This window comes from Saccopteryx leptura, chromosome 3 (genome assembly GCF_036850995.1).
Source record: "Saccopteryx leptura isolate mSacLep1 chromosome 3, mSacLep1_pri_phased_curated, whole genome shotgun sequence".
Classification (NCBI taxonomy): Eukaryota; Metazoa; Chordata; class Mammalia; order Chiroptera; family Emballonuridae; genus Saccopteryx; species Saccopteryx leptura.
Window position 1 is genome coordinate 244,230,169 of NC_089505.1, and position 25,364 is coordinate 244,255,532.

Genomic DNA, 25,364 nt, shown 5'->3' on the forward strand with positions numbered 1-25,364 from the left:
TAAATTCAGAAAAGGAAGCGACTCCACATTTCCCAGCCACTTCTGGGACTAAGATACCAAAGTGAAACTTCGGGACAGGGGCCACTCAGGTGGAGCTCCCTGCAGGCACTCTGTCTTAACCAGAGCCGCTGAAGACAGCTCAAAGGAGGGAAGACAATTTTTCTAAATCCTGAGCTGTAGTCAACATATTTATAAGTAAAACTCCTGCCCCACAATAATTTGCAGTCTTAAAGTTTATTTAAATAACCTGCAGTTAGAACAGAGTGGGCCTATCACCACTCATTCCTTGTAATTAAGCAATTCCAGACCGAGATGAGAGTGAGCGCGCCCTGCTACCAGCCTGCCAGTCACCTGGGAGGGCGGGCTACCTCTCAATGGAGGCGGCCGCGACCTCGGCCCCGGCCAGCAGCCGGGGGTGCATCCACTGTGGAACGAGGGTTCTTGATGGTTTCATCTACGGACACAATAAGGCATGCGGCCTCTGAGGCTGCAGTCAGGGCATTGATCCGCACCATAGCTGGCTCCCATACAAAGGCCTCAAAGTTGTCAGCAATGTCCTCGTTGTTGACGTCTACCCCGTACCACACGCCCCCCTGAAAGATCAGGACAAGAGAGGAGGTAACATGGAACTGCTTTCACATTTTCTACCCACCCTCTGTCCCAGACACTTGGCGTGTTAGCAACCCCGGCTCTCTGAACATGTCAGCACTGCTATGAGGAAAATGGCACCAGCCTGTGGTATCACAACAGGAACCTGGAAGTCCTGCTCCTGACAACCACCCCCTTCAAACCTTGGAGATGGCCCTCTTCCTGGCAAGCTGCTGTTTTGGGGAAACCTCACCTCAGGTCACCTTAAAACATATCAAACCACATTTCTCAAGAGAACATTGTGCAATCCCTTATCTCACTGTGTTACTTCGCTGCTTCCATTAGTCCTCATTATATGAGGAACTGAGACACAGGTGAAGTGACTTGTGTAACACAAGTCAGAAGCAAGGTCACTCATAGAGTACTGCTGTGTCAGAGTGCCCAGCACTTAAACATTTGCTAAATAACAAAGTTCTCAATGAGGTGACAACTTGGAGGTGATAGCACCATGGCTGGTCTGAGTGTCAGCCAGGCTTGGGAATGTGTCACCAGTCAGTGCTTCCAGGCAGGGGCCACAGGGCTCCTCGAGTTCCTCTTACTGCCCTGTGAGGAGTGATCACACCCTTGGTAGAAGCACTGAAGAAACCCTGGGACCCCCAGTCCTGGCACTGTGGCTTTGCCTCTGCACTCAAAGGAGGCACAATTAGTTGGTACTGAGTTTAGTTCCTGCATCATTATCTGAGCTGAGCACACAGTTTCCATGTTCACAGCACACTCAGAATCTAGCCCCATCCCCTCCGACCCCCGGACCCGAAGGAAAGGCAGCACCCACCTGGGCATGCCGAGCCCGCAGCTTGTTGAGGATGTTTGTGGCATCAAAGCCAGCATTGTCACACAGCTGGCGTGGGATAATCTCCAAGGCCTTGGCGTATGCCCCAATCAACAGCTGCTGTTTTCCAGGAATGGTCCTTGAGTAATCCCGCAGGTACTTGGAGAGCTCCATCTCAATGGCCCCGCCACCAGCCACCACGGAATCGTTCTGTAGGGACCAAACTCATCTCTCAATACAAGCAACCCCCTGGCCCAAGCTCCAGCCACAGAAAAATTGGGCCACTTAGCCAGTAGGTCCCCAACTCATAGAATGGTTCCTCATAGTTTCCCTCATCCCAAACTCCAGGAAGCCTAAACATGGACCTTGTCTAGCACATCCCAGCTTCAACCTACTGAACTTCATGGTTTCTGACCATCTTCAAGGTCATCTGTACCTTGAGGACACTGGCACACCCTGGGGATGGCTGACTACCTCAGCTCCACAGTTAGCTCATAAGAACAAGTCTTGGCCGTTAAGGCAGCATGACTTATGTGAGAGACTGAGGCTGTTTCTCTATGATTTGTGAGGCAAATCAAGGCCTGAATGCCACTCAGGGAAGGAATCAACACACAAATCCAGTCTCATTAGCTTGGAAGGGAGAAAGGGCTGTGCAGACAGGAAGCCACCAGTCCAGTACCTTGATGGCCCTTCTGACAATCATGATGGCATCGTGCAGGGACCGCTCTGTTTCCTCCATAAACTGCTCAGCGCCCCCGCGGAGGATGATGGTGCAAGTCTTTGCCTTGGGGCAGCCGGTGAAGAAGTTGTACCTACATCCAAGGTCAAATCAAATCTGTGACCTCTTGTTGCCATGCTGCTGTGTTCTGACCTCACCAGTCTTCCCAACACTCAGCAGTTGCTCTTCTGTTTTTCACTAAGTTTCCCCAATCCCACCCTTAAACATACTTTCTTAGGAAGGTCTGGGGCTATACCACTGGGACATAAAAGATTATGGAGTCAAACTTTAGGCCCAGTGTGATCTTCCCTTCCAAAATACCATTATATCTGAGCTATTTATGCCCCAAGAGGCAAGACTTCAAAAGAGAGTAGCACGTGCTGTATAGCACACTCCAAGAATGGCAGGAAGCCAGATGCAGGCAAGTCTCCTGAGCTCCGCCAAGATGCAGCCCAGGCGTGCAGCTCACCTCTCGCCTCCAATCTGGGTTTCTTCGAAGACCTGGCAGTGGCCCAGCACATCTGCTGACAGTGCATTCACACTGGTCTGAATGGAGCCTCCACAGGCCTGAGGAGCAAAGAAGGCAAGAACATCCAGCAGTGAAGGCTCACTGAGGCCAGCAAGCTTCCCGCCACCTAGCCTCAGAGCCTGTTCCCATGCTGGATTCTGCTGGTGACCCAGAGCCCTCTGCACTGGCCAACCCATCCTCACCCTTGGCCTCTAGTTGACTTTTACTCCTCTGAAAGAAGAAAACAAAATAAAACTAAGACATATGAAGGGCAAACCACCTAGTTGAAAAGAGATGGATGGGGACTCTTTGGTTTACCCAACACCCGTCCCCCAAACCAGCGTGCCCTAGGCCCAGCCAATAAGTCAGGATTGGGCGTCTGGTGAGATACTGGCCGGAAGCATCAATACTTGGGTGCATTCAGCTAGTCACAGCATTACTGCTGGGTTTTCTCTAAAATCAGATTTCCTAACTCGTTCTGGTGAGACTAATTTTTGTACATGAGTACATGCACACTGGAATGAAGTGCTTCAAGGCAAAAAGGGTTAAGACAGGCCTAGAGTCACATGCCACCCTGACAGTGCACTCCTGTCTGCCAGAGGTAAATAATCCCCCACCCCTGCCAGGGCCACAAAGGCCAAGTAGCAGCCTGTGAAAACTCAGTTACCATCATCGTCCTCTTCAGATCCTCTTCCGGCACTCGGCCGGCACAGAACATGTCCCTGTCAGCAAAGTACTGGGTGGCCACATCCCCAATGGGGAGTTTGGACAAGACGACTTTGGCTCCAGAATGATGAATCTTTTCTAACTTGTCATACAGAATGTTCCACTCCGCATCAACAATTGCCTGATAATCCTGAGGAGACCCAGAAAAGGATGAGGATGCTTTGGAGTGGAGGTCAGCATATATGGCGAGCTAAAATATACCTCCCACGATAAAAGTATGCCAATTTATTTGGGAGTCAACAGGGGCAAACAAGAGCCTCTCCTCAGTCCAAATAAACAAGGACCCTGTAAGATAACTGAGGAACCCCCTAAAACTTCCAAACATGAAAGCAGAAAGTAACCCCAGGATTAAAAGCTGGCATTGACAAGGTGTGAAAAACAGTTTAGTTTGGATTAATTCTAACCGCCTCCAAAGTACTCACCCATGGAACTTCCAACATCAATACCCCTTCTGCATTGGGGAAGAATTTCCTAAGAGTACCTGTTTACAGCTGGGTGACACTGCTACCTCCAGAGATAGCCTTGGTTATATCAATGATGGGAGTACACCTGTCTCTGCAGCATAGGACCCAGTCTCAAATGGGAAGAGCCCACATCTGCCCAAACCAAAGGAATCAAAATACCAGGCTCGCTCGCCATGTAGCTAGAGAGCCCTGGCCAGCCCCTTTCTGGGGCCAGAGGAAAACGTTTCAGTAGGTCTGTCCTATCCAAATCCTTTCAAGTCCAGGTCACTCAGGGAAGAGCAAGGAAAGAAGGGGTTCAGTATTTAGACATCAATATTTAGGGGACAGGGGGATAATGGGACCCACAGAGCTGGACCCGAGACAACCACAAGACTCAAGATTTTGAGAGCTGCTCATTTCCACGCCACTTCCAGGGAGCAGGCATACCTCAACTGTGTGGACTCTGATTTCAGCATTATCCTTCTCAGCTTTCAGTTCCAGCTCAACATTTAAGAGGGCAATCTTTGGATTATGGTACTTTTTGGGTTGCATTTCAAACCCAGCGTAAGAGAAAGTCTTCTTGAATGCAACACCAGCTACCAGCTGGGAGTCCTGTTTAAAAAAAAACAAAAATGAACAGTTCAACAGTTCACTACTGGAATGAAGTGAAATCAAGCCAGTGGTGTGTTGGACTAATGCACATCCATTCCTGTGAACCTAAGAGTTAACCGTGTCATTATTTCACTGTTGCAACAAAACCTTTCTATTATCATAAAAGGGGAAAAATACAAAACATATTCTGGTTATCTCTCTAGTATGAAGGAAAATCATTCAGTTTGCAGAGGCTGGGCATGGTAAAGGCCCGTTTAAGCTTTCTTCTAAGACTGGCCTCCAATGCAGGTGCCAAAGGATACGGCTTTAAGTATTTACCTACAGTGACAGCAAATGAGACAGGCATTTATGAATAAGGCAAAGGCTGTCCAATGCTTTCCCCTCTGATCCCAACTCCTAACCTGAGTCTTCTACTGCATACACCTACACATAGTCCTCCCTACCTGCACTGCATATATATACACATACACGTATATATGTGTATGTACACACACACACTCTCTTTTTCTCTCTCTCTGACGTGTTTGCTGCAGCCTTGATGCTTTCTCTTCTCAGATGAAACCAAAAGATCATAAAGGTCAAAAATTTCCTGCACAGTTCTCAGGCTAGTACTGTGGCTTCCCACATCTCAATCCCTTAAAATGTGAACTCCTACCTCTTGCTCAGTAACATAGCTTCCTATGGGCTGGATTTAATAGCAAGGCATAACAGAAAGCACATGGGACTGACATTAGCACTATAAGAAGACTTAGATTCATATCTCAAATCTTTTTTACTAAATGACCTACCTACTCCATAAAAAGGAGTATTAAGTTCAATGACCTGAATGTCCTCTGCCAGTGCTAATCTACAGTCCTGATCTATAATACAGCAGCCTATCAGTGAACAGATTCCTGCAAACTTCAAATCTACAGTCTCCTAAAGGGAGTGAAGCCTTAGCTGAGTCAAGATGACTGAGCAGAAATTAGTCAAATACAAAAAAAGGAAGAAAGAGGTGTTGCCAAGAGGCAGAGACAGTGTGGTGGAACTGGGGAATAATAAGGCATTTGCAGTCTCTGGAATATAAAGCAGAAATCAGGGACTGGTTTAGGAGAATCTTACTAGCTCAGCTAAGGCCTGGCTCTTCTCCTGTAGTGAATGTAGAAACCCAAAAGGTTTTACACATAAGGTAATAAACTGGGGAACTTCACCCTACCATAGAAAGTAGAATGGATTTAGGGGATACAAGACTAGAGGAAGGGTGGTTACTGTTGTCATGGGAATAGTAAAAGACACAAATTAAAAAAGTAAATAGCCCTGGCTGGATAGCTTAATTAAAGCATCATCCTGATATGCAAAGGTTGTGGGTTTGATCCCCAATCAGGGCACATATAGGAACAGGTTGATGTCTCTCTCTCTTTCAAATTAATTGACAAAAAAAACTAAATAGTAAATTGGTAGTTAAAAATAAGACAATGGTTGACAGGTTGTGAGGAGATGTAAAGGTTTTCAAGGATGACCCGATTTCTGGCTTGCATGATTGAATACGGCGGTAATACCAACTACGTCAAGGAACACAGAAAATGCAATGGGTTTGGAGGATAAGATAATGGGCTCAGCAGCAGTTAGATATAGGAGCATGAGGCTCACAGGAGAGAAGGCTGAAGATAAAGGTAAGATCAGTTTAATCTTGAGACTAAGTAAACAATTACTACCATCATTCACTGAATTGTTTATGTGAGGTTTTGTTAGTGTTTACATGCATTTAAGGAATGTAGGAAAGTCTAAGGAAAACACAGGTGTGACTTAAAGCTCTTGGCTTTCTCCCAAAGGTCACATTATTAGTTCTGATGTCTAGTTTAGAGTTTAGTGGATGCCAGTCTAATCTCAAGGGTTTACAGAAGTAGGAAGGCCAAGGAGATGATGAAATGATTGTTAGCAAAGTCATCAAGCCACAATGAAGAGAATGGGTTGGAAAATGAGCAGTCCTTGCAGCCAACAACAGACATGGCTCAGCTGACTTCCAGAGTCCTCACAGCTTTATGACACAGAGAGACCCTCAGCCCACTGACATGTGCCGTGACAAGAGTGGGAGGAGAACAGAGTGGGAGTGCAATTTGGAAGGGTAAATGTCAAAGATAAAAAGGGAAGGGCCAGGCTATAATATGTCAAGCAGGTCTTGCCCTGCCCAAATCACTTCAGGCTGAAGTCACAAAGGAAGAGTCTAGTAAGAAGTAGGGCAGGCCAGAGACTGGACAAGGTCCAAAGCAGCACGGAGACACCAGCATCGAAGAATGTTTCCAGACAGATACTACTGTGTGGAGAAAAAATGAGCTACAGCTATGCGTGAGATATTGCAGACATGAGCCACGTGTTGCTTATTAAATTTAAATAAATGGAATTAAATACAAAATTCAGTTCCTCAGTTGTATTGGCTGCATTTCATGTGCTCAGTAGTCACACCAGGCTAATGGCCATCATACTGGACAGTGCAGATATTTAACCGTATCATCACAGGAGGTTTAACTGGGCAGCACTGAATTAAGAGCTACAAGTAATATGGATCATATTCTAAAGCAAGGGTAGTCAACCTTTCTATACCTACCGCCCACTTTTGTATTTCTGTTAGTAGTAAAATTTTCTAACCACCCACCGGTTCCATAGTAATGGTGATTTATAAAGTAGGGAAGTAACTGTACTTTATAAAATTTATAAAGCAGAGTTACAGCAAGTTAAAGCATATAATAATAATTACTTACCAAGTACTTTATGTTGGATTTTCGCTAAGTTTAGTAGAATAAATCTTTGTAAAACAATTTACTATAGTTAAACCTATCTTTTTATTTATACTTTGGTTGCTCTGCTACTGCCCACCATGAAAGCTGGAACACCCACTAGTAGGCAGTAGGGACCAGGTTGACTACCACTGTTCTAAAGTATGTTGTTAAATGAACAAAAACAAGTGACAAAAAACTATATATTATAAGCAAGCACTTGTGTTTAAGAAAGCAGTATTTACATATGTTTATAGAAACACAGATCATTCTCAATGGACACACACTTTATAGTGGTCGACTTGGGCAGAAGTGGCATAGGGGACATTTATTTTTTTCCTTTAGGTCCTTTAATACAGTTTGAACTATGTATCATCTACTCAAAATAAATGAATAAAGAAGGGAGTGTGTAACACTTTTGGAGAAGAATGGACTAGAAGTACTCCTCAGATTCATTAATGGAGAGGGTCAGAGATAATTTATCAGAGCTAGCTGTGGTCCCTCCCACATCAACACTGAGATATGAAAAACAGCCACTTCACTTTTCACTCTGCTGACAAGTAAATATAGGTCCACACAGGTTACTCAATGGACCTACAGTCACAGCCAATCGTGGCTGTGTGGAGAATACAGCCCAAGCGTGACTTCCAGTCCTACATGTGTTCCTCTACCCTGTAATGTGTGCTCTCCTCTGATTCCAAGCTGACAGATCAATGTGAGAGCAGGAGCTTCCTAGAGAAGCTGCAGCAGGCTTACCTCCAGGGCTCCACCTTGTACCTTCTTGATTCCAATCATTTTAAGCTGCAGCAAATCATCAAGCATCATTACCGCATCCACCACCATCTTAGCGAAGAAGGCCTTCTGCTGGGAGATCAGTTTGGAGCTCAGAGCGGTCATGGCACACTTCTCCAGCAACTTCCTCTGCTCCCTGGGACACAAGGGTAGGAGCCTGCATCAGCTCTTAAAAAGCCCCTCTTGCCCTGGCCGGTTGGCTCAGCGGTAGAGCGTCGGCCTAGCGTGCGGAGGACCCGGGTTCGATTCCTGGCCAGGGCACACAGGAGAAGCGCCCATTTGCTTCTCCACCCCTCCGCCGCGCTTTCCTCCCTGTCTCTCTCTTCCCCTCCCGCAGCCAAGGCTCCATTGGAGCAAAGATGGCCCGGGCGCTGGGGATGGCTCTGTGGCCTCTGCCTCAGGCGCTGGAGTGGCTCTGGTCGCAACATGGCGACGCCCAGGATGGGCAGAGCATCGCCCCCTGGTGGGCAGAGCGTCGCCCCTGGTGGGCGTGCCGGGTGGATCCCGGTCGGGCGCATGCGGGAGTCTGTCTGACTGTCTCTCCCTGTTTCCAGCTTCAGAAAAATGAAAAAAAATAAAAAATAAAAAAAAAAAAAAAAAAAAAAAAAGCCCCTCTTGTCTGATTCTACTGCAGTGTGGAGGTGATTTCCATTCTAGCTTCTAAATTCAGCCCTCATCAATTTCTGTATAAGCACTGCGCGCTAACCGATTGCGCCACTGGAGCTCCACCTCATCAATTTCTTCTGTATCATTAAGGCATTATTATCAGTGACAGATGGTGACTGCAGCCAATGACCACATATATGACAGCTTTTAAACTGCAGTCTACCAGCCTCTTTTGTGCAGCGTGGACTGGGGCACAGTCAAGGGTCTTCTAGCACAGGGGTCGGGAACCTATGGCTCATGAGCCAGATGTGGCTCTTTTGATGGCTGCATCTGGCTCGCAGACAAATCTTTAATAAAAAAAATAATGTTAAAAATATAAAACATTCTCATGTATTACAATCCATTCATTTCCTACTGCTCATGTTCATGGTTGCGGATTGCTGGAGCCAATCACAGCTGTCCTCCGGGATAACACCAAATTTTTATTGGATAATGCTTAATGTACATGGGTCGTTGTATGGCTCTCTTGGAATTACATTTTAAAATATGTGGCGTTCATGGCTCTCTCAACCAAAAAGGTTCCCGACCCCTGGTCTAGCAAGCCAAACAGTCCCAGGCACATAATAGGGATTACAACATGCTTCTGCACCCAATTTGGCTACAGGAAGTCAAGCTTCTGACAAAGCCCCATAACTTACACTTTATCTTCCTTCTTCACAGTCACAGCAATCTCTTTGATCTTGTTGACTGCCTGTAAAGAACAGAAGCTGAGTGAGTCTCTCACCCTACCAACTGGTGAAGTGGATCTCAACCTCTCTTACAAGTCTCTCATCTGTTTATTTCAAATCTTAAGCATTTCTACTCTATTGCTGAAGCAACATTTCTAAGTCTGGTAGCTGTCCAGAACAATGTAAATATCTATAGTCTGGGAAACTCCCATAATCTGAAATGTAGAACAGGTACAATTGTGAAGAATCATAAGGATACGTCCAGGACTTAGCTCTGGTTATGCAGGTAACACACAATAACAAATGAATAAAAACAAGCTAGGACTCTAGATTAAGCCAAACCTTCTGGCTTATAAAAAACATCTGCAAAATTTCTAGCACTGTATATATTAATTAGATGTACATATATCTCGCTTCTCATATATCTCCTTTTAATTTCACCACCCTGAAACAGAGATAATGAAGGGGGAAAGTGAGGCCTAGAGGAACTGACTTGTGACAGGTCACAGAATGAAGGTCAAAAGTCCATAAAAGCAACATCTCAAATAGCTGCAGAATGGCAGAACTGAGGTTCCTAGGGAGAATTCAGAAAATATCCAAGGAACTCTGCCCAGTCTTTCTACAACTCAGTAACAGTTATCATCCTAATAGAAATATGAAGGTGCCCAGGCACAAGGCCAACTGAGCCAAGATTCCCATACCAACTGGGTGGCGGTGCGGAAAGCTCGGATGATGATCTGTGGGTGCAAACCTTCTTCCACATAGGGTTTCACCTGCTTCAGAAACTCCGCAGCCAGCAGGGTCACTGAGGTGGTGCCATCACCAACCTGGAAGAAAATGACAGGAAATTCATGTTTTCTCCTGATCAGGGATAAAGCCCCAAAACTCCATTTTCCAGCAACCTACCCCTTTAAACATGGCACTTTTAAAATGGGTGTGAAGTTTTAATATGAAAGCATAGGTGTTTGCAACAAGTGGAAGGAAGGAAGGTGATACCGTAAGTCAGGTATCCATTCCATCAAATAGTCCTGTGCTACAAAATTAATTCCCCAGCCAGGCCCATTCTGCAAAGAAGCCTGATTTGGACAATTAAATTTTGTTGGGATATGAAACCATATATGCAAACTTATCTATTACATAAAAGGCACTATAATGAATAAAACAGTCCCAGTCATATTTATAATACAATGTCACAAATAACCATGTGATACCTCAGAAAACTTAAGAATAGAATTACCATATTCCTTTACCGGTATCTACCCAAAAAAACTCAAAAACACTGGTATGCAAAGACACATGCACCCACATGTTCGTAACAGCATTAGTCATGGTGGCTAAGACATGGAAACAACCAAAGTGACCATCGACAGAGGACTGGATACAGAAGATGTGGTAAATATATACAACAGAATACTACTCAGCCATAAGAAACGATGACATAATGCCATTTTCAACAACATGAATGGACCTTGAGAACATACTAACTGAAACAAGTAAATCATAAAAGCTAAGAACTGTGATTTCACACATAGGTGTGTGATAAAACTGAGACTCACAGACATAGATAAAAGTGAAGTGGTTACCAGGGGAAGAATGGTGGGGGGGAGGGGAGTAAAGAGAGATAAATATATGGTGACAGAAAATGATCTGACTTTGGGTGATGGGTACACAACACAATCAACAGCTCAAATGCTATAGAGATGTTTACCTGAAAATCATGTACTCTTAGAGATCAATGTCACCCCATAAATAAAAAACAAATAGCCATGGTAATAAGAGGCATGAGATAAATATTCTTTAAGGAGTACAAAGCCCTTAGGAGTTTACAAGAACTTTTTTTTTGACAGAGACAGTCACAGAGAGGGATAGACGGGGACAGACAGAAAGGAAGGTAGAGATGAAGTATCAATTATTCATTGCAGCATCTTAGTTGTTCGTTGACTGCTTGCTCATTGATTGCTTTCTCATATGTGCCTTGACGGGGGGAGGGGGGGGGCCCTACAGCAGACCAAGTGACCCTTTGCTCAAGCTAGAGACCTTGGGCTCAAGCCAGCGATTTCAGGGTCTAGAACCTGGGTCCTCCACGTGCCAGTCCAACACTCTATCCACTGTGCCACCTCCTGGTCAGGCAAAAAAATTTTACAGTCAAGTCCCACTAAAACAAACCTCCCAGGACCAGGCAAAGTCCTTTATATGTTAATCACTATTTGGAATAAGCACGTTACTAGTCTGCTCATCTTTCTTTTTCCTTTTGTGACAGAGACAGAGAGAGGGACAGATAGAAAGAATGGGAGAAAGATGAGAAGCATCAATTCTTCATTGAGGCACCTTAGCTGTTCATTGATTGCTTTCTCATATGTGCCTCGACCACAGGGCTACAGCAGACCGAATGACCCCTTGCTCAAGCCAGCGACTTTGGGTCCAAGCTAGTGAGCTTTGCTCAAACCAGATGAGCTCACACTCAAGCTGGTAACCTCATGGTTTCAAACCTGGGTCCTCGGCATCCCAGTCCGACACTCTATCCAATGCATCCAATGCACCACTGCCTGGTCAGGCTATTCATCTTTTTTTTTTTTTGTATTTTTCTGAAGCTGGAAACGGGGAGAGACAGTCAGACACTCCCGCATGCACCCGACCGGGATCCACCTGGCACAACCACCAGGGGCAACGCTCTGCCCACCAGGGGGTGATGCTCTGCCCCTCCGGGGGTCGCTCTTCCGTGACCAGAGCCACTCTAGCGCCTGGGGCAGAGGCCAAGGAGCCATCCCCAGCGCCCAGGCCATCATTGCTCCAATGGAGCCTCGGCTGCGGGAGGGGGAAGAGAGAGACAGAGAGGAAGGAGAGGGGGAGGGGTAGAGAAGCAGATGGGCGCTTCTCCTGTGTGCCCTGGCCGGGAATTGAACCCGGGACATCTGCACGCCAGGCCAACGCTCTACCACTGAGCCAACCGGCCAGGGCCTACATGGCAATTTTTTATAATGACATTTAACATTATTTCTAATGAGGGAGAAAGAGTAAGAGCTCAAAATCTCTGATTTGGAAAAATTTTATTTGTAACTTACTAATATCCATTGTGTAATGTAAAAACTTCTCAAGAGGGAAAAGGTTTACTGTGACAAAGGGTTTAAGCTGCCAAATTCCTGGCCAGAATATATTATTCACTTGCTAAAAGCCTTTAACAGGTCAAACCTAGACTCTTCTCACTTTAATTTTAGAACAGCCATTCTGTTTTATAGGGTATAGGGTCCTAATAAACTTTTCCATATAACTTCAGGGCACATCTGTAATTTTCTAAAATACAAACCTGTCTCTCTCTACATTTACTATAAAGACTCCAACATTAGAAATAATTTCTGTTAAAACAATCAATTTTGTTATGTAAATTTTACTACCATTAAAAAAGGCGGGGTTTGGGGATGGGGGACTGGAAATCTTAAAGAGTTTCCAGCCCCGCCTGACCAAGCGGTGGCGCAGTGGATAGTGTTGGACTGGGATGCGGAGGACCCAGGTTTGAGACCCCGAGGTCACCAGCTTGAGCGTAGGCTCATCTGGTTTAAGCAAAGCTCACCAGCTTGGACCCAATGTCGCTGGCTTGAGCAAGGGGTTACTCTGTCTGCTGAAGCCCCACGGTTAAGGCACATATGAGAAAGCAATAAATGAACAACTAAGGTGTCCCAACGAAAAACTAATGATTGATGCTTCTCATCTCTCTCCATTCCTGTCTGTCTGTCTGTCCCTATCTGTCCCTCTTTCTGACTCTCTGTCTCTATAAAAAATAAGAAAAAAAAAGTTTCCATCTTATAAGCTTAAATTATTTACCTAAGAACTCATATGAATGACAGCACCCAGTCCTAAGATCTCTGCTACAGTGGTGGAACGGTACAAATTTTAAGTACAGTGTGTCCGTAAAGTCATGGTGCACTTCTGACCGGTCATAGGAAAGCAACAAAAGACAGATAGAAATGTGAAATCTGCACCAGATAAAAGGAAAACCCAGTTTCTGTAGGATGATGTGGCAGCATGTGCGCATGCACAGATGATGACGTAACACCGTGTATACAGCGGAGCAGCCCACGGCCATGCCAGTCGAGATGTAGATGGTACAGAGGAAAGGTCAGTGTGTTCTGTGGCTTGCTAAATTCGAATCTGTGACCAAAGTGCAACGTGAATATAGGTGCGTTTATAATGAAGTGCCATCACATAGGAATAACATTACTCAGTGGGATAAGCAGTTGAAGGAAATTGGCAGTTTGGTGGAGAAACCCCGTTCTGGTAGGCCATCAGTCAGTGACGAGTCTATACGGGATAGCTACCTAAGGAGCCCTAAAAAATCTATGTGTGAGCCCACATTGAACTGCACTGAATAGGTATGAAACTGGGAGAGTTTTCCTTTTATTTGGTGCAGATTTCACATATCTATCGTCTTTTGTTGCTTTCCTGTGACCGGTCAAAAGTGCACCATGACTTTATGGACACACTGTAGTATTACTTAAACAAGCATGTATTACATACTTCTGAAATGATAGTTTTAGATATATAATCAAAGACTTTTAAGAAGAGAATGAAGCAGCAAGCAGGCATGTGCTTAAACCTCCATTTGAACACATCTGCTTGATTTTCTTACCTCAGCATCTTGGGATTTGGCAATGTCCACTAAAGTCTTTGCTGCAGGATGGATTACATCAAGGAGTTTCAGAATGGTGGCCCCATCATTAGAAATTGTGGCTTTCCCTTAAAAGGCGAAAATACAAAGTAAAAACGTAAAGACTTGAAGCTAATGCACCTTTACTGGGATGGGGCAGAGGGGATCATAGCAGGAATAAACTGATCTTTTTATAGAGGGTTCTGTACACAAAAGGCCTCCTAAAATCATAAGCTTCTGAGGATTGAGTTTTTACTTTTCTCTGAGCAGCATTTAGCACACTGCAATTGAATATAGAAAATGTTTTTAAAACAATTCAGAGTAAACATTTAGATATTCTTAACGTAGTTAATATCCTAGTATCTCACATGTCAATTAATACACTAAAACATAAAAGGAAACTTGCTCTTTGTCTTGGCAACATGATACAATGGAAGTGATCACAGGAAATGCCAGATGGTTCTATTTCATGTTTCTAGGCTGTATCTCTCTATAAGGCAACAGTTCCTGAGACCAGTTTCTTCCCTGTATTCCCACAGGGCTCAGCTTTCAGAACCACATATGAAATGGAGCCACTCATAGCGAGCAATCCCTTAGAGATCTGAAAAGCAAGGAGTTTTCTGATGCCAACCTCTGCCAACTCCAATGCACCCCAGAAGCCTTTTGTCCTGCACACTGGCCTAAGGAACCCTGCAGACTTACCTCGGCCATCTACAATGAGCTTGTCCATGCCACGGGGGCCAAGGGTAGTTCTTACAGCCTCAGCAATCACCTGGCAGGCACTGATGTTACTTACAAGCTGGGGGATGCCCTGGGAGCTATCAGTCCCCTCTTTCAACAGGATAACTGGTGTGGGCTAGAAAAGAAAGAACAATCAACTGCTTTAAAAAATCATCTATTACAATGAGACTCAAAACGGAAGGGCAGGAAAAATACTCCCATAACATAAATATCTGCAAGTCTTTTTAAATCACATTCCCCCACTGTCCACCATATCCATTCCTTAAACAGCCTCTGTCTCCAACACATTGCTAAAATCACAGCATATCCGGCCTGACCTGTGCTGGCACAGTGGATAAAGTGTCGACCTGGAAATGCTGAGGTCACCGGTTCGAAACCCTGGGCTTGCCTGGTCAAGGCACATATGGGAGTTGATGCTTCCAGCTCCTCCCCCACTTCTATCTCTCTGTCTCTCCCTCTCCTCTCTAAAATGAATAAATAATCATTTAAAAAAAACCCACAGCATATCTGGTAGATATGCTAGAAAATGGTTTAAGAAGCAATGATTTTGCTTAAAAGAACAAATTAAATAGTAATATGTTCTCCAGTGCCCAGCTGAATGAGCACAGCCTTTTCAACTTCTGACCCCATTCCGTGTTGAAGAATTAGGTCACAGCACAGGAGGAAGCAGCAGGCCATGCTCAGTGTTCACCCTCCAGCAAAACATCCACTTATTAACATTACAGCTTAATCCTAGAGAAGTAGATGGGGCACTGATGCAAAACCCAAGGTGTCATAGCTTCAGGTGTTGTCCTGGAGATGCCCAAGCAGGCAGCTGTACCAATATTTAGCTGGCGTGTAGGGAAGTACTGTAGTTAGGCAGAGAAGCAAACAGTACCTTTGTTCTGCCTCACAAAATGACAACAAATCTAATCCACACAGCAATTTTTCCATTTCTCATACTGGCTCCATAAAGCTTCCTGTGACTCATCCCCAATCAGATATCCCAAAGTTTATCTTTCTATTTTGCAACGGCCTCCAAAACAGTCACTATCCCTATAGAGGTTTTTTGTGCGGTTTTTTTCAGGGACAGAGAGAGAGTCAGAGAGAAGGATAAATAGGGACAGACAGACAGGAATGGAGAGAGATGAGAAGCATCAATCACCAGTTTTTCATTGTGACACCTTGGTTGTTCATTGATTGCTTTCTCATTTGTGCCTTGACTGTGGGCCTTCAGCAGATGGAGTAACCCCTTGCTCGAGCCAGCGACCTTGGGTCCAAGCTGGTGAGCTTTTTTTTTTTTTTTTTTTTTTTTGCTCAAGCCAGATGAGCCCATGCTCACAAGGTCTCGAACCTGGGTCCTCCGCATCCCAGTCCAATGCTCTATCCACTGCACCACGGCCTGGTCAGGCCCCTATAGAGGTTTAACTTGCAGACCTGCTGCAGGAACTATGTAAGACAGGAAGGGGTACTTTCTTATTTTAAAGGGCCTGCTTAAATACCTTTGCTCCAATGTTCTCTGCCTCTGCATTCAAGCTTTAACCTTCAGAGATGAGCTCATAAACTAGACTCAGTCTTCCCAGTGATTGTGACTGTGTGTTTGAACGAAATAATATACGTGCTACCTGACCTGTGGTGGCGCAGTGGATAAAGTGGCGACCTGGAATGCTGAGGTTGCTGGTTTAGATGAAGTCTTCACTTTGAAGCAAAAACCGGCCTGACCAGATGGTGGCGCAGTGGATAGAGCGTCAGACTGGGACGCGGAGGACCCAGGTTCGAGACCCCAAGGTCGCCAGCTTGAGCGTGGGCTCATCTGGTTTGAGCAAGGCTCACCAGATTGAGCCCAGGGTCGCTGGCTCGAGCAAGGGGTCACTTGGTCTGCTGTAGCCCCATGGTCAAGGCACATATGAGAAATCAATCAATGAATAACTCGGAGCTGCAACAAAGAGTTGATGTTTCTCGTCTCTCTCACTTCCTGTCTGTCCCTCTCTCTGACTCTCTCTGTCTCTGCCCCAAAAAATAAAATAAAATAAAAATAAAGTAAAAACCAACTTGAGTCTTAAATTCCTTCCTATTGCCTTCAACAGATTCTCCTATCCCTCCAAAGGGCTAACTTATCCAACACTTTTGTGGACCTTTCTCACCTCCCCCTTCAAATTGTACATCTACAGAGCCACTGGCCACTTCTCTCAACACCACTTTCTTACCACCAGGCCAGCAATTCTTCACAGCCCCCATCTCCTAGGGAGTTCCCAACAGCAGCTAACAGGGGCATCCTGAACATGGGATCCCATAACGCTGTCTTCACTTCCTCCTGTGCACAGCTTTTATACTGCCATCCTTTCTTTTTTATTTCACTTTTTAAAAAGATTTTTATTTTAAGTTTTTTAGATTTTTAAGGATTTATTGATTTTAGAGAGGGGGGAAAGGCGAAAGGGGGAGAACGGAAAGGAGGGAAGAAAGGAGGGGGAGAGAAGGAGAAGAAAGCAAGGGGGGGTAGCAGGGAAACATTAACTCATAGGTGCTTTTCACATATGCCTTGACTGGGCAAGCCTGGGTTTTGAACCTATGACCTCAGCATTCCAGGTCAACATTTTATCTACTGCACCACCCACAGGTGAGGCTGCTATCCTTTCTTAAAGGATGAACTTCCCAAAGGTAAGGACTATAACAATCTCAATTTGTAAAGTGCCTAGATTTGGCCACTTATGAAGTAATTAATATTCAGCAACTTTTGATGCTGAAAATTGAACTGTTAAATATATGTACCTGAAAGTGCTTGATATAAGCAATGAAGAGAGAGCACTGGCTTATTTTTGGAAAAGCATTGCTAATATGGTAACACTGCATTCACTGAGAATGAAGTACAAAGCAAGAAAGGCTGGGAAGCAGCTGACCATGCTGTTCCCAAGTTCCCCATGCTTTGCAGGCCCCTGGGAAATGGCAGGTAAAGAGCCTATGGGGAGGGAAAGGTAGCGGAGTTAGACTGAGCTAAGCCAGGTGAAGCAGGATGAGTCCTCTGCTATCAATTGCCCAGGGGTAGGCACTGCTATGGAAAGCCCAACTTCTGTCCCCAAGTTACTTTTTAATTTCACTCATCTTTGCGTAATTAGAGAAACAATTGCAGAATCCAGTCATCTGCCAAAAGTATCACGGAAGGTTTGGAAACTGCAGCTTAATGATGTTCCTGAAGCATTATTAAGCATTATGTTCTACAAAACCACAACAGGTATTTATATTTCAAGGTTTACAGTGCTCAACACCAAAGGCAAAGACATACATTCTGTACAAACTGTGCCAAAGTCACAAGGCTGAGATTTCAGGGGACCCTTTTACCTCTCTTCCAATCACAGAAGGTTTCTAGAATATAAAGAACTAATTCTATGACAGCAAGGAAGATTCTTGGTGATAGAAATTTCACATTCACATAGACAATACAGCAGGGAACCAGAGCCGGGCTCAGTTCAGGAAAAAACTGTGGCGGTCTGGAGCACCTTAGTGAAGGGTTTTATAGCCAGACAGAACTTTGGTTCTGATCTCAGTTCTGTGAAAGGCAACCAAAACTCTCATGGTTGCCTTTGCATGAGGATGGATTATGGGGAGGAAAGAAAACAAGCCACTACCTAGAGAAATAGCCAACATTTGCTGAGTGCTTACTACATGCTGGACACTTTGTATGTATCAGTTAATATAACCCCCTATAACAGACTAAGGACCATAAATTTAATAACATGCTCAAAGTCACACACCTAGTAAGAGGCAGAGCTGAATTATAAAACTAGGCATTCAGCATGGCTCCAGAGCCCTAACTCTCATTGTCCTACTAGGCTGCCTCTGCACAGAAGATAAAGATGACTTTAGGAATAAGTAATGCTGAAGATGGACTGAAAAATGGCAGTTACTGGAGGTATGAAGGGGACAAGACACACAGATTAATGCCAGGCTCCTTCTACTTTGGATACAAGGTGGATTCACAGGACATTTGGTAGTAGAATGATTACTTCATATGTGTCAGTTTGATATCTACCAAGACAGGGAGAAACTACAGGAAGCACGGAAAAAAACAACAACCCAGAGCACTGATTCAGATAGGCCAAAATGAATGTGTACAGACAAGTGCACAGAAAGCAGTACCTCAGTCAGGGTTTTCCCTTAAACATCTCCCTCCTTAGTGCCAGGTGAGTAATGGAAATATCAGGAGGAACACTTTGTAACTAGGACTGTTTAACTCCTATGCTGTACACCTGAAACTAATACAAAATAACATTGAATATCAACTGTAATTGGAAAATAAAAAAATATATACACCCTCACCCAAAGCAAAAACAGAAACACACAGCCTTTTAAAAGCTGGACCTGTTCAACAGCAATTCAAGAGCTACCACAGAGGCTTGGGACCCATGAAAGGTACCTGCAGCTATGAGATGGAGAAAAAAGGAATGCGCTGTGTGGAAGTGGGGTGGAGGGGGCCTACTGGGAGCCTCCAGGCTTCACTCCCTCCCTCCCCCCATCTAGAAAATGAAACAGTTAGGTGGCCAAACAGAAAGCCTGGTCTAATGTCAGATCCGGAGGGCCACCTCTAATGCAATATCTCCTCCTGCCCTGCCCATTCTCCTAGCTGAGGAGTTACACCCCAACAACCAGCGGGGAATGGTACATTCCGTAGGCACTAAACGTGTTTATTTAATGAGTGAATAAATGAAACATGAGCAGAGAGGTCTGTTTCCATACATGCAACAGGCGGGTGGGGTACATCAACAGACCAAAATTGAGACTTTGAGCTCTATCTATTCTAGGAAGCACACTTTTTTACACCCGCATTTCCCAGGGCAGCCAAGACTTCCTAAATCTGGCCACCGATTGCTTATGCACGCACAACCCGCACTAGTGTAACAGAGATTACGATTGTGGGGGGATCTAAAAATCGGGTCCCCGACGCGGGTCCGCTACCCCGAAGCACCCTGGGACTTGTAGTCCCCAGCCCGCCGGACTAGAGCCTCCACTGAAGTCCCACATAGCCCTAGCCAAGGGCCCCTGCTCCGCGCCTGGGCCGAGCCAGGCCACCGCGGACCAGGGTCGCCCACAGACAGAGTATCAGAGCGATGACAGAAATAGTAAGCAGTGGAGGGCCCTATGGGACGGGTCCAGGACAGGCGTCGCCGCCACGGGCCAGATGGCAGCGGATGACGGCGGATAGCGAAGTATGTGCGAGACGCCACTCACCATCATCTTGGAAGCTTTTTCAGCGGCTCGCAACTCCTCTTCCTAGCTCCGCGTCCGGGCCGCCCAACAACCCCACAATTCCCCGCGCCAAAAAAGTCCCCAGAACGTTCGACCAGCCGCTGGATTGGAGAGGAAGGGGACGAACCACTTCCGCCCCTCTATGGTTCGCCACCAGAGAGTAGGTGTGGCTAAAAGGGCCAGAGGCGGAGCCTCGGAAGGCGCTTTGGGGAGAAGCGTTTGCTATCGTAGATTCGCCAAATTTTAGTCGTGTTCGTTTTTTTTTCTCTGAGCTTGAAGGATCTTTGCTCGGACCATAATACCTACTATCCCTAATTGCATAACCCCTCTCCACGCCCCGGACTCCAGACGAAGGAACGAAATAAATGCAAACATTTACTGAACGCTGACTGTGGGGCAAAGTTTATGCTAAGTAAGCTCAAAACATCAGTGATCTCATTCAATGCCCACAACCCTATCACGTTAGTACTGTTTCGTACCCATTTTATAGATGAGGAAACGGAGGCTGAGAGTTTAGGAAAGGTAGCCAAAGTCACAGTTGCACAGTAAGTGGTAGAAAAGCTGGCGTGGGTACCTAGCGCCAATCAATGCCCACTTTCTGGCTCTGCACTGGTCAGGGCCTCCTCAAGGGTGGGCTACATCTGGACGCGTCTTCAGCTCTACCATTGGGAACGCGCAAGCACTGGCGAAACTGGGCAGAGAACGAGCACAACGGGGGGGTCTCCGGAGATCACCTGGGTGCTAAACGAATACCTTTCCAAGGAGGGGTCGTGGAGGAGGAAAGCTCAGCTGGGATAAGGCAAATCATAATCGTGCCAAGACCACAAGAAGTGATAACCAAGACTTTCGGTGGCTGAAGCGAGTTCTTTCAGGAGCCCACCTACAATTTCCAGTCTTCCTCCGACAGCCCAACCACCCGCGAGGTCCAGGGAAATCCAATCCAAACTAAGAAATGCTGGGGCGTGGCTGGGCAGTTATTGTTAAGAGTTTAGACCAATCAACCCTCGGCTCCACTTCTCTTGACCAATAGGAAGTGGGCTAAGGCGCAGAGGTGGAAAGTGTGGCTAAATGAGCAGGCCCCTCAGCCAATCAGCCATAGGACTCGTTCGCCATTCGCCAACCAACAGCAAGAGCGGGTCTGGGGGCGGGAGGCCGGAGCAGCTGTCAGGCTGAAGTCCGGATAGCAACGCGCGGCGGGTTGGGTGAAGGCAGCGCGGCGCAGTACCGGGCCCTGGAGATGGTCCTCGGCGCCGCGAGCTGGTGTTGTCTCGCGCTCTGGTTCACCGCGTGCATCGCGACTCACGGTGAGCGGCAATGGGCGGGGCTGTGCTTCCAGGCAGGCCCTCTGGCTTGCGCGCAGCTGGGGCCGGGGGCCATGGGTCACCTTGGAAACCGGCGAGTTCGCCCGTGCTGGAGTGGGTAGGTGCTGCTCCTCCGGAACTTGAGCTAGACGCGGCCTAAGGGTGGGCTCTGAGCCTCATCTCCCCACGTTGAAGCAAGACTTTCCCTCTACCCCCACTAATGCCCACCCAGGTGGCTCAGTGAGCGACCAAGAGGAGGAGCAAGGAACAACTAGAGATCCTACATGTTGGTGATACGTATGTGAGCACTCACACACATACAGGAACACACATTCCTACACGTGGGCTCACACACAAGCACATACGTACACAGACAACCTGTTTGCACCTGTAAGAGCAGAGAAATATAAACAGCTGTACTCATATGTATACCACGCTTAATTTACAAATATCAACAGATGCAAAAGCCAGGCAACGATGGGGGTGGAGGGAGAGTTTAGTGGGAAGGCTTCCTGGAAGTGTATCTGTATCTGATGGCAAGCCCTCATTCTCAGGATAAAAGGATGCCTAGCCCAGTGCCAAGGCATGTGAGCTCTACATGGTGGCTATGATTTGGGCAGTAGACAAGGCCAACTAAAGGCACAATCAGTCCCAACCCTGGCACACAGGGAAGTGAAGGAACTAGTGTAACTTGAGCAGAGGAAGGAGATAAGGTTGGAGTAGCAGCCAAAGGCCAGATGGAGGAGGGCCTTTCAGGCCATAGTTTAGATTTTAAGTCCAAAGGTAAGCTGTTGATGGGTATTGAAGCCATGAGAGGGGTGACATGATCATATTTGCTTTAAGATGTTTTAAGGAGATCCTTGGGCCCTAGCCAGTTGGATCAGTGGATTGAGCAATGGCCCAGCACGCAGATGTTCCAGGTTTGATCCCCAGTCAGGGCACACATGAGAAGTAACCATCTGCTCTCTACCTCTTCTCTTTCTCTCACAGCCGGTGGCTTGACTGGTTTGAGCATTGGCCCCAGCCGGGGGTTACCAGGTGGATCCTGGTCAGGGCACATGTGGGAGTTTTGTCTGTCTCCCCTCTTCTCACTTAAAAAAGATCCTTAGTTGTTGTTTGGGAATAGACCTTAGGGAGCAAGAATGGAGGAGGATGGCCTGACCAGGTGGTGGTGCATGGATAGAGTGTCAGACTGGGATGCAGAGGACCCAGGTTCGAAACCCTGAGGTTGCTGGCTTGAGCGCGGGCTCATCTGGTTTGAGAACAGCTCACCAGCTTGAACCCAAGGTCACTGGCTTGAGCAAGGGGTCTCTCGGTCTGCTGTAGCCCCCTGGTCAAAGCACATATGAGAAAGCAATCAATGAACAACTAAGGTGCTGCAACAAAGAATTGATGCTTCTCATCCCTCTCCCTTCCTGTCTGTCCCTCTCTCTGTCACACACACAAAAAAGAATGGAGGAAGATGAACCAGTCAGTCAGGACAAGAAATGATAGTGGTGGACTAGGAAGATAGCAGTGAGACGGGAGAGTCAACTTTTACATTTTAGTGAGAATTGTTTTCTACCCAGACTACCACATCTCCACCTTGTACCTTTCAGGTCCACTTCAGAGCAAAGATAGATTAATCCTCGAAGATGACACTAGAGCTATTAGCCTTCCTGGCTCACCTTTGTAAGCAGCAGCATTTATAAATTTCAGGGATTGCTAACTCTGCATCAACTCTATCCTCCCTGGGAAAGGGACCCTCTATTCCACCCAGCTGGAGAATCCGCTTGGCTGAAGCTGGGGCCCGAGGCCCAGACTATAGACAGCCTAGTTGAAGACACAGGGTTCATGGAGCTTTCTCACCTGTACTCTTTCTTTTTCAGGCTTACGCATACATGATTATTTGTACTTTCAAGTGCTGAGTCCTGGAGACATTCGATACATTTTCACAGCTACACCTGCAAAGGACTTTGGTGGTATCTTTGTAAGTCGAGGGAGGCTCCCTCCTCTCTGATCCTGTTACCATCTTCTTTCCACTAAACTGAAGTGTTAATCCCTCTCATCCTTTCAACCAGTACCTGAGTGCTGGGACAGGGAAGGGAACAGAATACAACTCTGCCCTCTAGGGGCTGCAGTGCAGGATGGAAGGGCTCCCAGCTACTTCCCTAGGTATCATACAGACCTGGGCACCATAGAGGGACCAGCTATCTTTGGGAAAATGAAATAGTGAAAAACCAAGGGTTCTGCTAGTTCTGCCTCTTCATAATGTGACTTAAGGCAAGTTACTTCCTCTCTCTGGGTCTATACCAACTCCGCTGCTTATCCTGTGGAAAGAGGTAAGGATGACTAGATAAACCTTTGTGAGAATCAAGTGCCCAGCACTCAAAAAACCTCTCCACACCTTTCCTTTACATTTTGTGAGGAACTGATAGGGTGGGATATCAGCCCAATCCTAAAGTAGATGCCTCTTCTCACAGTCTGATCTATCTAAATGTTCTTCAGCACACAAGGTATGAGCAGATTCACCTTGTCCCCGCGGAACCTTCAGAGGCCTGTGGAGAACTCAGCAACGGTTTCTTCATCCAGGACCAGATTGCTCTGGTGGAGAGGGGGTGAGGAGCGGACAGGCACTGGCACAAGGGGAGGGCAAGAATAGGGTAGATTTTAAGATCAATGGTGGTGGTGGTCCTTTGAAATTGTTTTTAAATAATTTATTATTTTAAGGGTCTTAAAGATTATCCATGCCTTTTGGCCATTTATTTATGAGCCTTTATTAAAAATTACCCATGGTCCTTCTTTCATGCTCCTAGGTGATGGCTTGGGGGAGGGGGAGCTAAGGCCTTGCCTCTCCTTTGATCTCTTCCAGGGGCTGTTCCTTCCTCTCCAAGACCAGGGTGGTGCAGGAGCACGGTGGGCGGGCAGTGATCATCTCCGACAATGCAGTTGACAATGACAGCTTCTACGTGGAGATGATCCAGGACAGTACCCAGCGCACAGCTGACATCCCTGCCCTCTTTCTGCTCGGCCGAGATGGGTGAGGGCTCCTTGTCTCTGGCTGTGTTGGCGCCAGGCTGGGTGCCATGACTTGGGGAGGTCAAGGGCAATCACCAGTCCCTTCCCGCAAGCCTCATCTTGGGGTGCCCCAGGTGGAGGGCCAGAAATGTCCTTGGGCTCTGGAACTCCCAGAGTGGTGGGGACAGTCGGGCATGATGGGGTGCTGAGAAAGTGACCATCACCACTTTTCTTCATGCCCTCACAGCTACATGATCCGCCGCTCCCTGGAACAGCATGGACTGCCGTGGGCCATCATTTCCATCCCAGTCAATGTGACCAGCATCCCCACCTTTGAGCTGCTGCAACCGCCCTGGACCTTCTGGTAGAAGAGTTGGTTCTACCTTCCAGCCATAAGCAACTCTGGGCTGGGGAGTGGAAATCCAGGAATTTGAGACATTGAGATAACATTTGGGGAAGGTGGAGCCAGGGAGAGGAAAAAGGCTTGGGCTTTGGCTAGGCTAAGGGAAGCCATGCCACTGTTTCCTCTTCCCCAGGGTCCCTAAGGGTATTTCATGCTATGGGAAGATGTAAGACCCATCATGGCCCAGGGCTAATTGGCTAGAATCTGGCACTAAAGGGGCTAAAGACAGGTAGCCTGAGAGCCATCTGTGACCTGTCACATCCCACCTGACTGAAGCCTCCCCCACCCAGGGTATCCTCACAGTGTCCTTCACAGCAGCTGCTGGAGTGGTTTAAGGAGCTAGTATTTGGGGACTTAAATCTTCACTGACATTTTAGCAATAAAGCCTCTCATCAGGGTTGCAACTGTGTTTTAGAGTAAGAGCACATGGGTGGGAGAGGCCTTCAAAATCACTATTCTGGTCCCATGCCTTTGTGTTGAGGGGAGGAAATTGAGACCCAAAGACAATAAATGACCTAAGATCCTTTAGGACTACTGCTCAGACTGCTAATCTTGGATTCAACTCAGCCTCCTGCTTAAGATCTTAGGAGCCTTACTTCCCTGGGGAGAAGGCTCATCTTGGTGCTGGGAATCCATACTTCACCACAGTGGATCCTTGCTCTAGGGCTTTAAAATATTAGCACAGCAGAGTGTAGATGAGACCAGAGATGAGCCCAAACTAAGGAGCTAGCACTCCCACTTACTGCCATTACCAGGT

The 25,364-nt window shown here is 46.5% G+C and overlaps 2 protein-coding genes across 3 annotated transcripts; one reads left to right on the plus strand and one right to left on the minus strand.

Moving 5' to 3' along the window:
* Positions 1-218: 218 nt before the first annotated feature.
* Positions 219-20,816, minus strand: CCT7 (chaperonin containing TCP1 subunit 7). 2 transcript variants are annotated; one of them, XM_066377976.1, is made up of 12 exons: positions 20,660-20,816; positions 14,648-14,801; positions 13,928-14,034; positions 10,005-10,130; positions 9,274-9,326; positions 7,934-8,105; positions 4,260-4,424; positions 3,311-3,499; positions 2,605-2,702; positions 2,097-2,229; positions 1,421-1,627; positions 219-593 (listed from the first exon to the last, which is right to left on the minus strand). In XM_066377976.1, the coding sequence occupies exons 2-12, from the start codon at positions 14,673-14,675 to the stop codon at positions 372-374; spliced, it is 1,500 nt and encodes a 499-aa protein (XP_066234073.1). In that variant the 5' UTR covers positions 14,676-14,801; positions 20,660-20,816; the 3' UTR covers positions 219-371. The 2 variants fall into 2 exon arrangements, with proteins under 2 accessions (XP_066234073.1, XP_066234072.1); XM_066377975.1 differs by lacking the exon at positions 20,660-20,816 and adding an exon at positions 19,889-20,049.
* Positions 20,817-21,057: 241 nt separating this feature from the next.
* On the plus strand, positions 21,058-25,007 carry PRADC1 (protease associated domain containing 1). The gene is made up of 5 exons (XM_066377978.1): positions 21,058-21,210; positions 23,076-23,176; positions 23,695-23,804; positions 24,059-24,226; positions 24,452-25,007. The coding sequence occupies exons 1-5, from the start codon at positions 21,144-21,146 to the stop codon at positions 24,570-24,572; spliced, it is 567 nt and encodes a 188-aa protein (XP_066234075.1). The 5' UTR covers positions 21,058-21,143; the 3' UTR covers positions 24,573-25,007.
* Positions 25,008-25,364: the final 357 nt, after the last annotated feature.

Excerpts from the sequence above, each read along its gene's own strand:
- CCT7 (XM_066377975.1), bottom strand. Across the intron at positions 10,131-13,927 it reads CCAAATCCCAAGATGCTGAG|GTTGGTGATGGCACCACCTC; the intron begins GTAAGAAAATCA and ends ATTTTCTTCCAG. Across the intron at positions 9,327-10,004 it reads TCCGCACCGCCACCCAGTTG|GCAGTCAACAAGATCAAAGA; the intron begins GTATGGGAATCT and ends TGTTCTTTACAG.
- PRADC1 (XM_066377978.1), top strand. The coding sequence starts at position 21,144 with ATGGTCCTCGGCGCCGCGAGCTGGTGTTGTCTCGCGCTCTGGTTCACC. Across the intron at positions 21,211-23,075 it reads CGCGTGCATCGCGACTCACG|GCTTACGCATACATGATTAT; the intron begins GTGAGCGGCAAT and ends TTTCTTTTTCAG. Across the intron at positions 23,805-24,058 it reads ATTGCTCTGGTGGAGAGGGG|GGGCTGTTCCTTCCTCTCCA; the intron begins GTGAGGAGCGGA and ends GATCTCTTCCAG.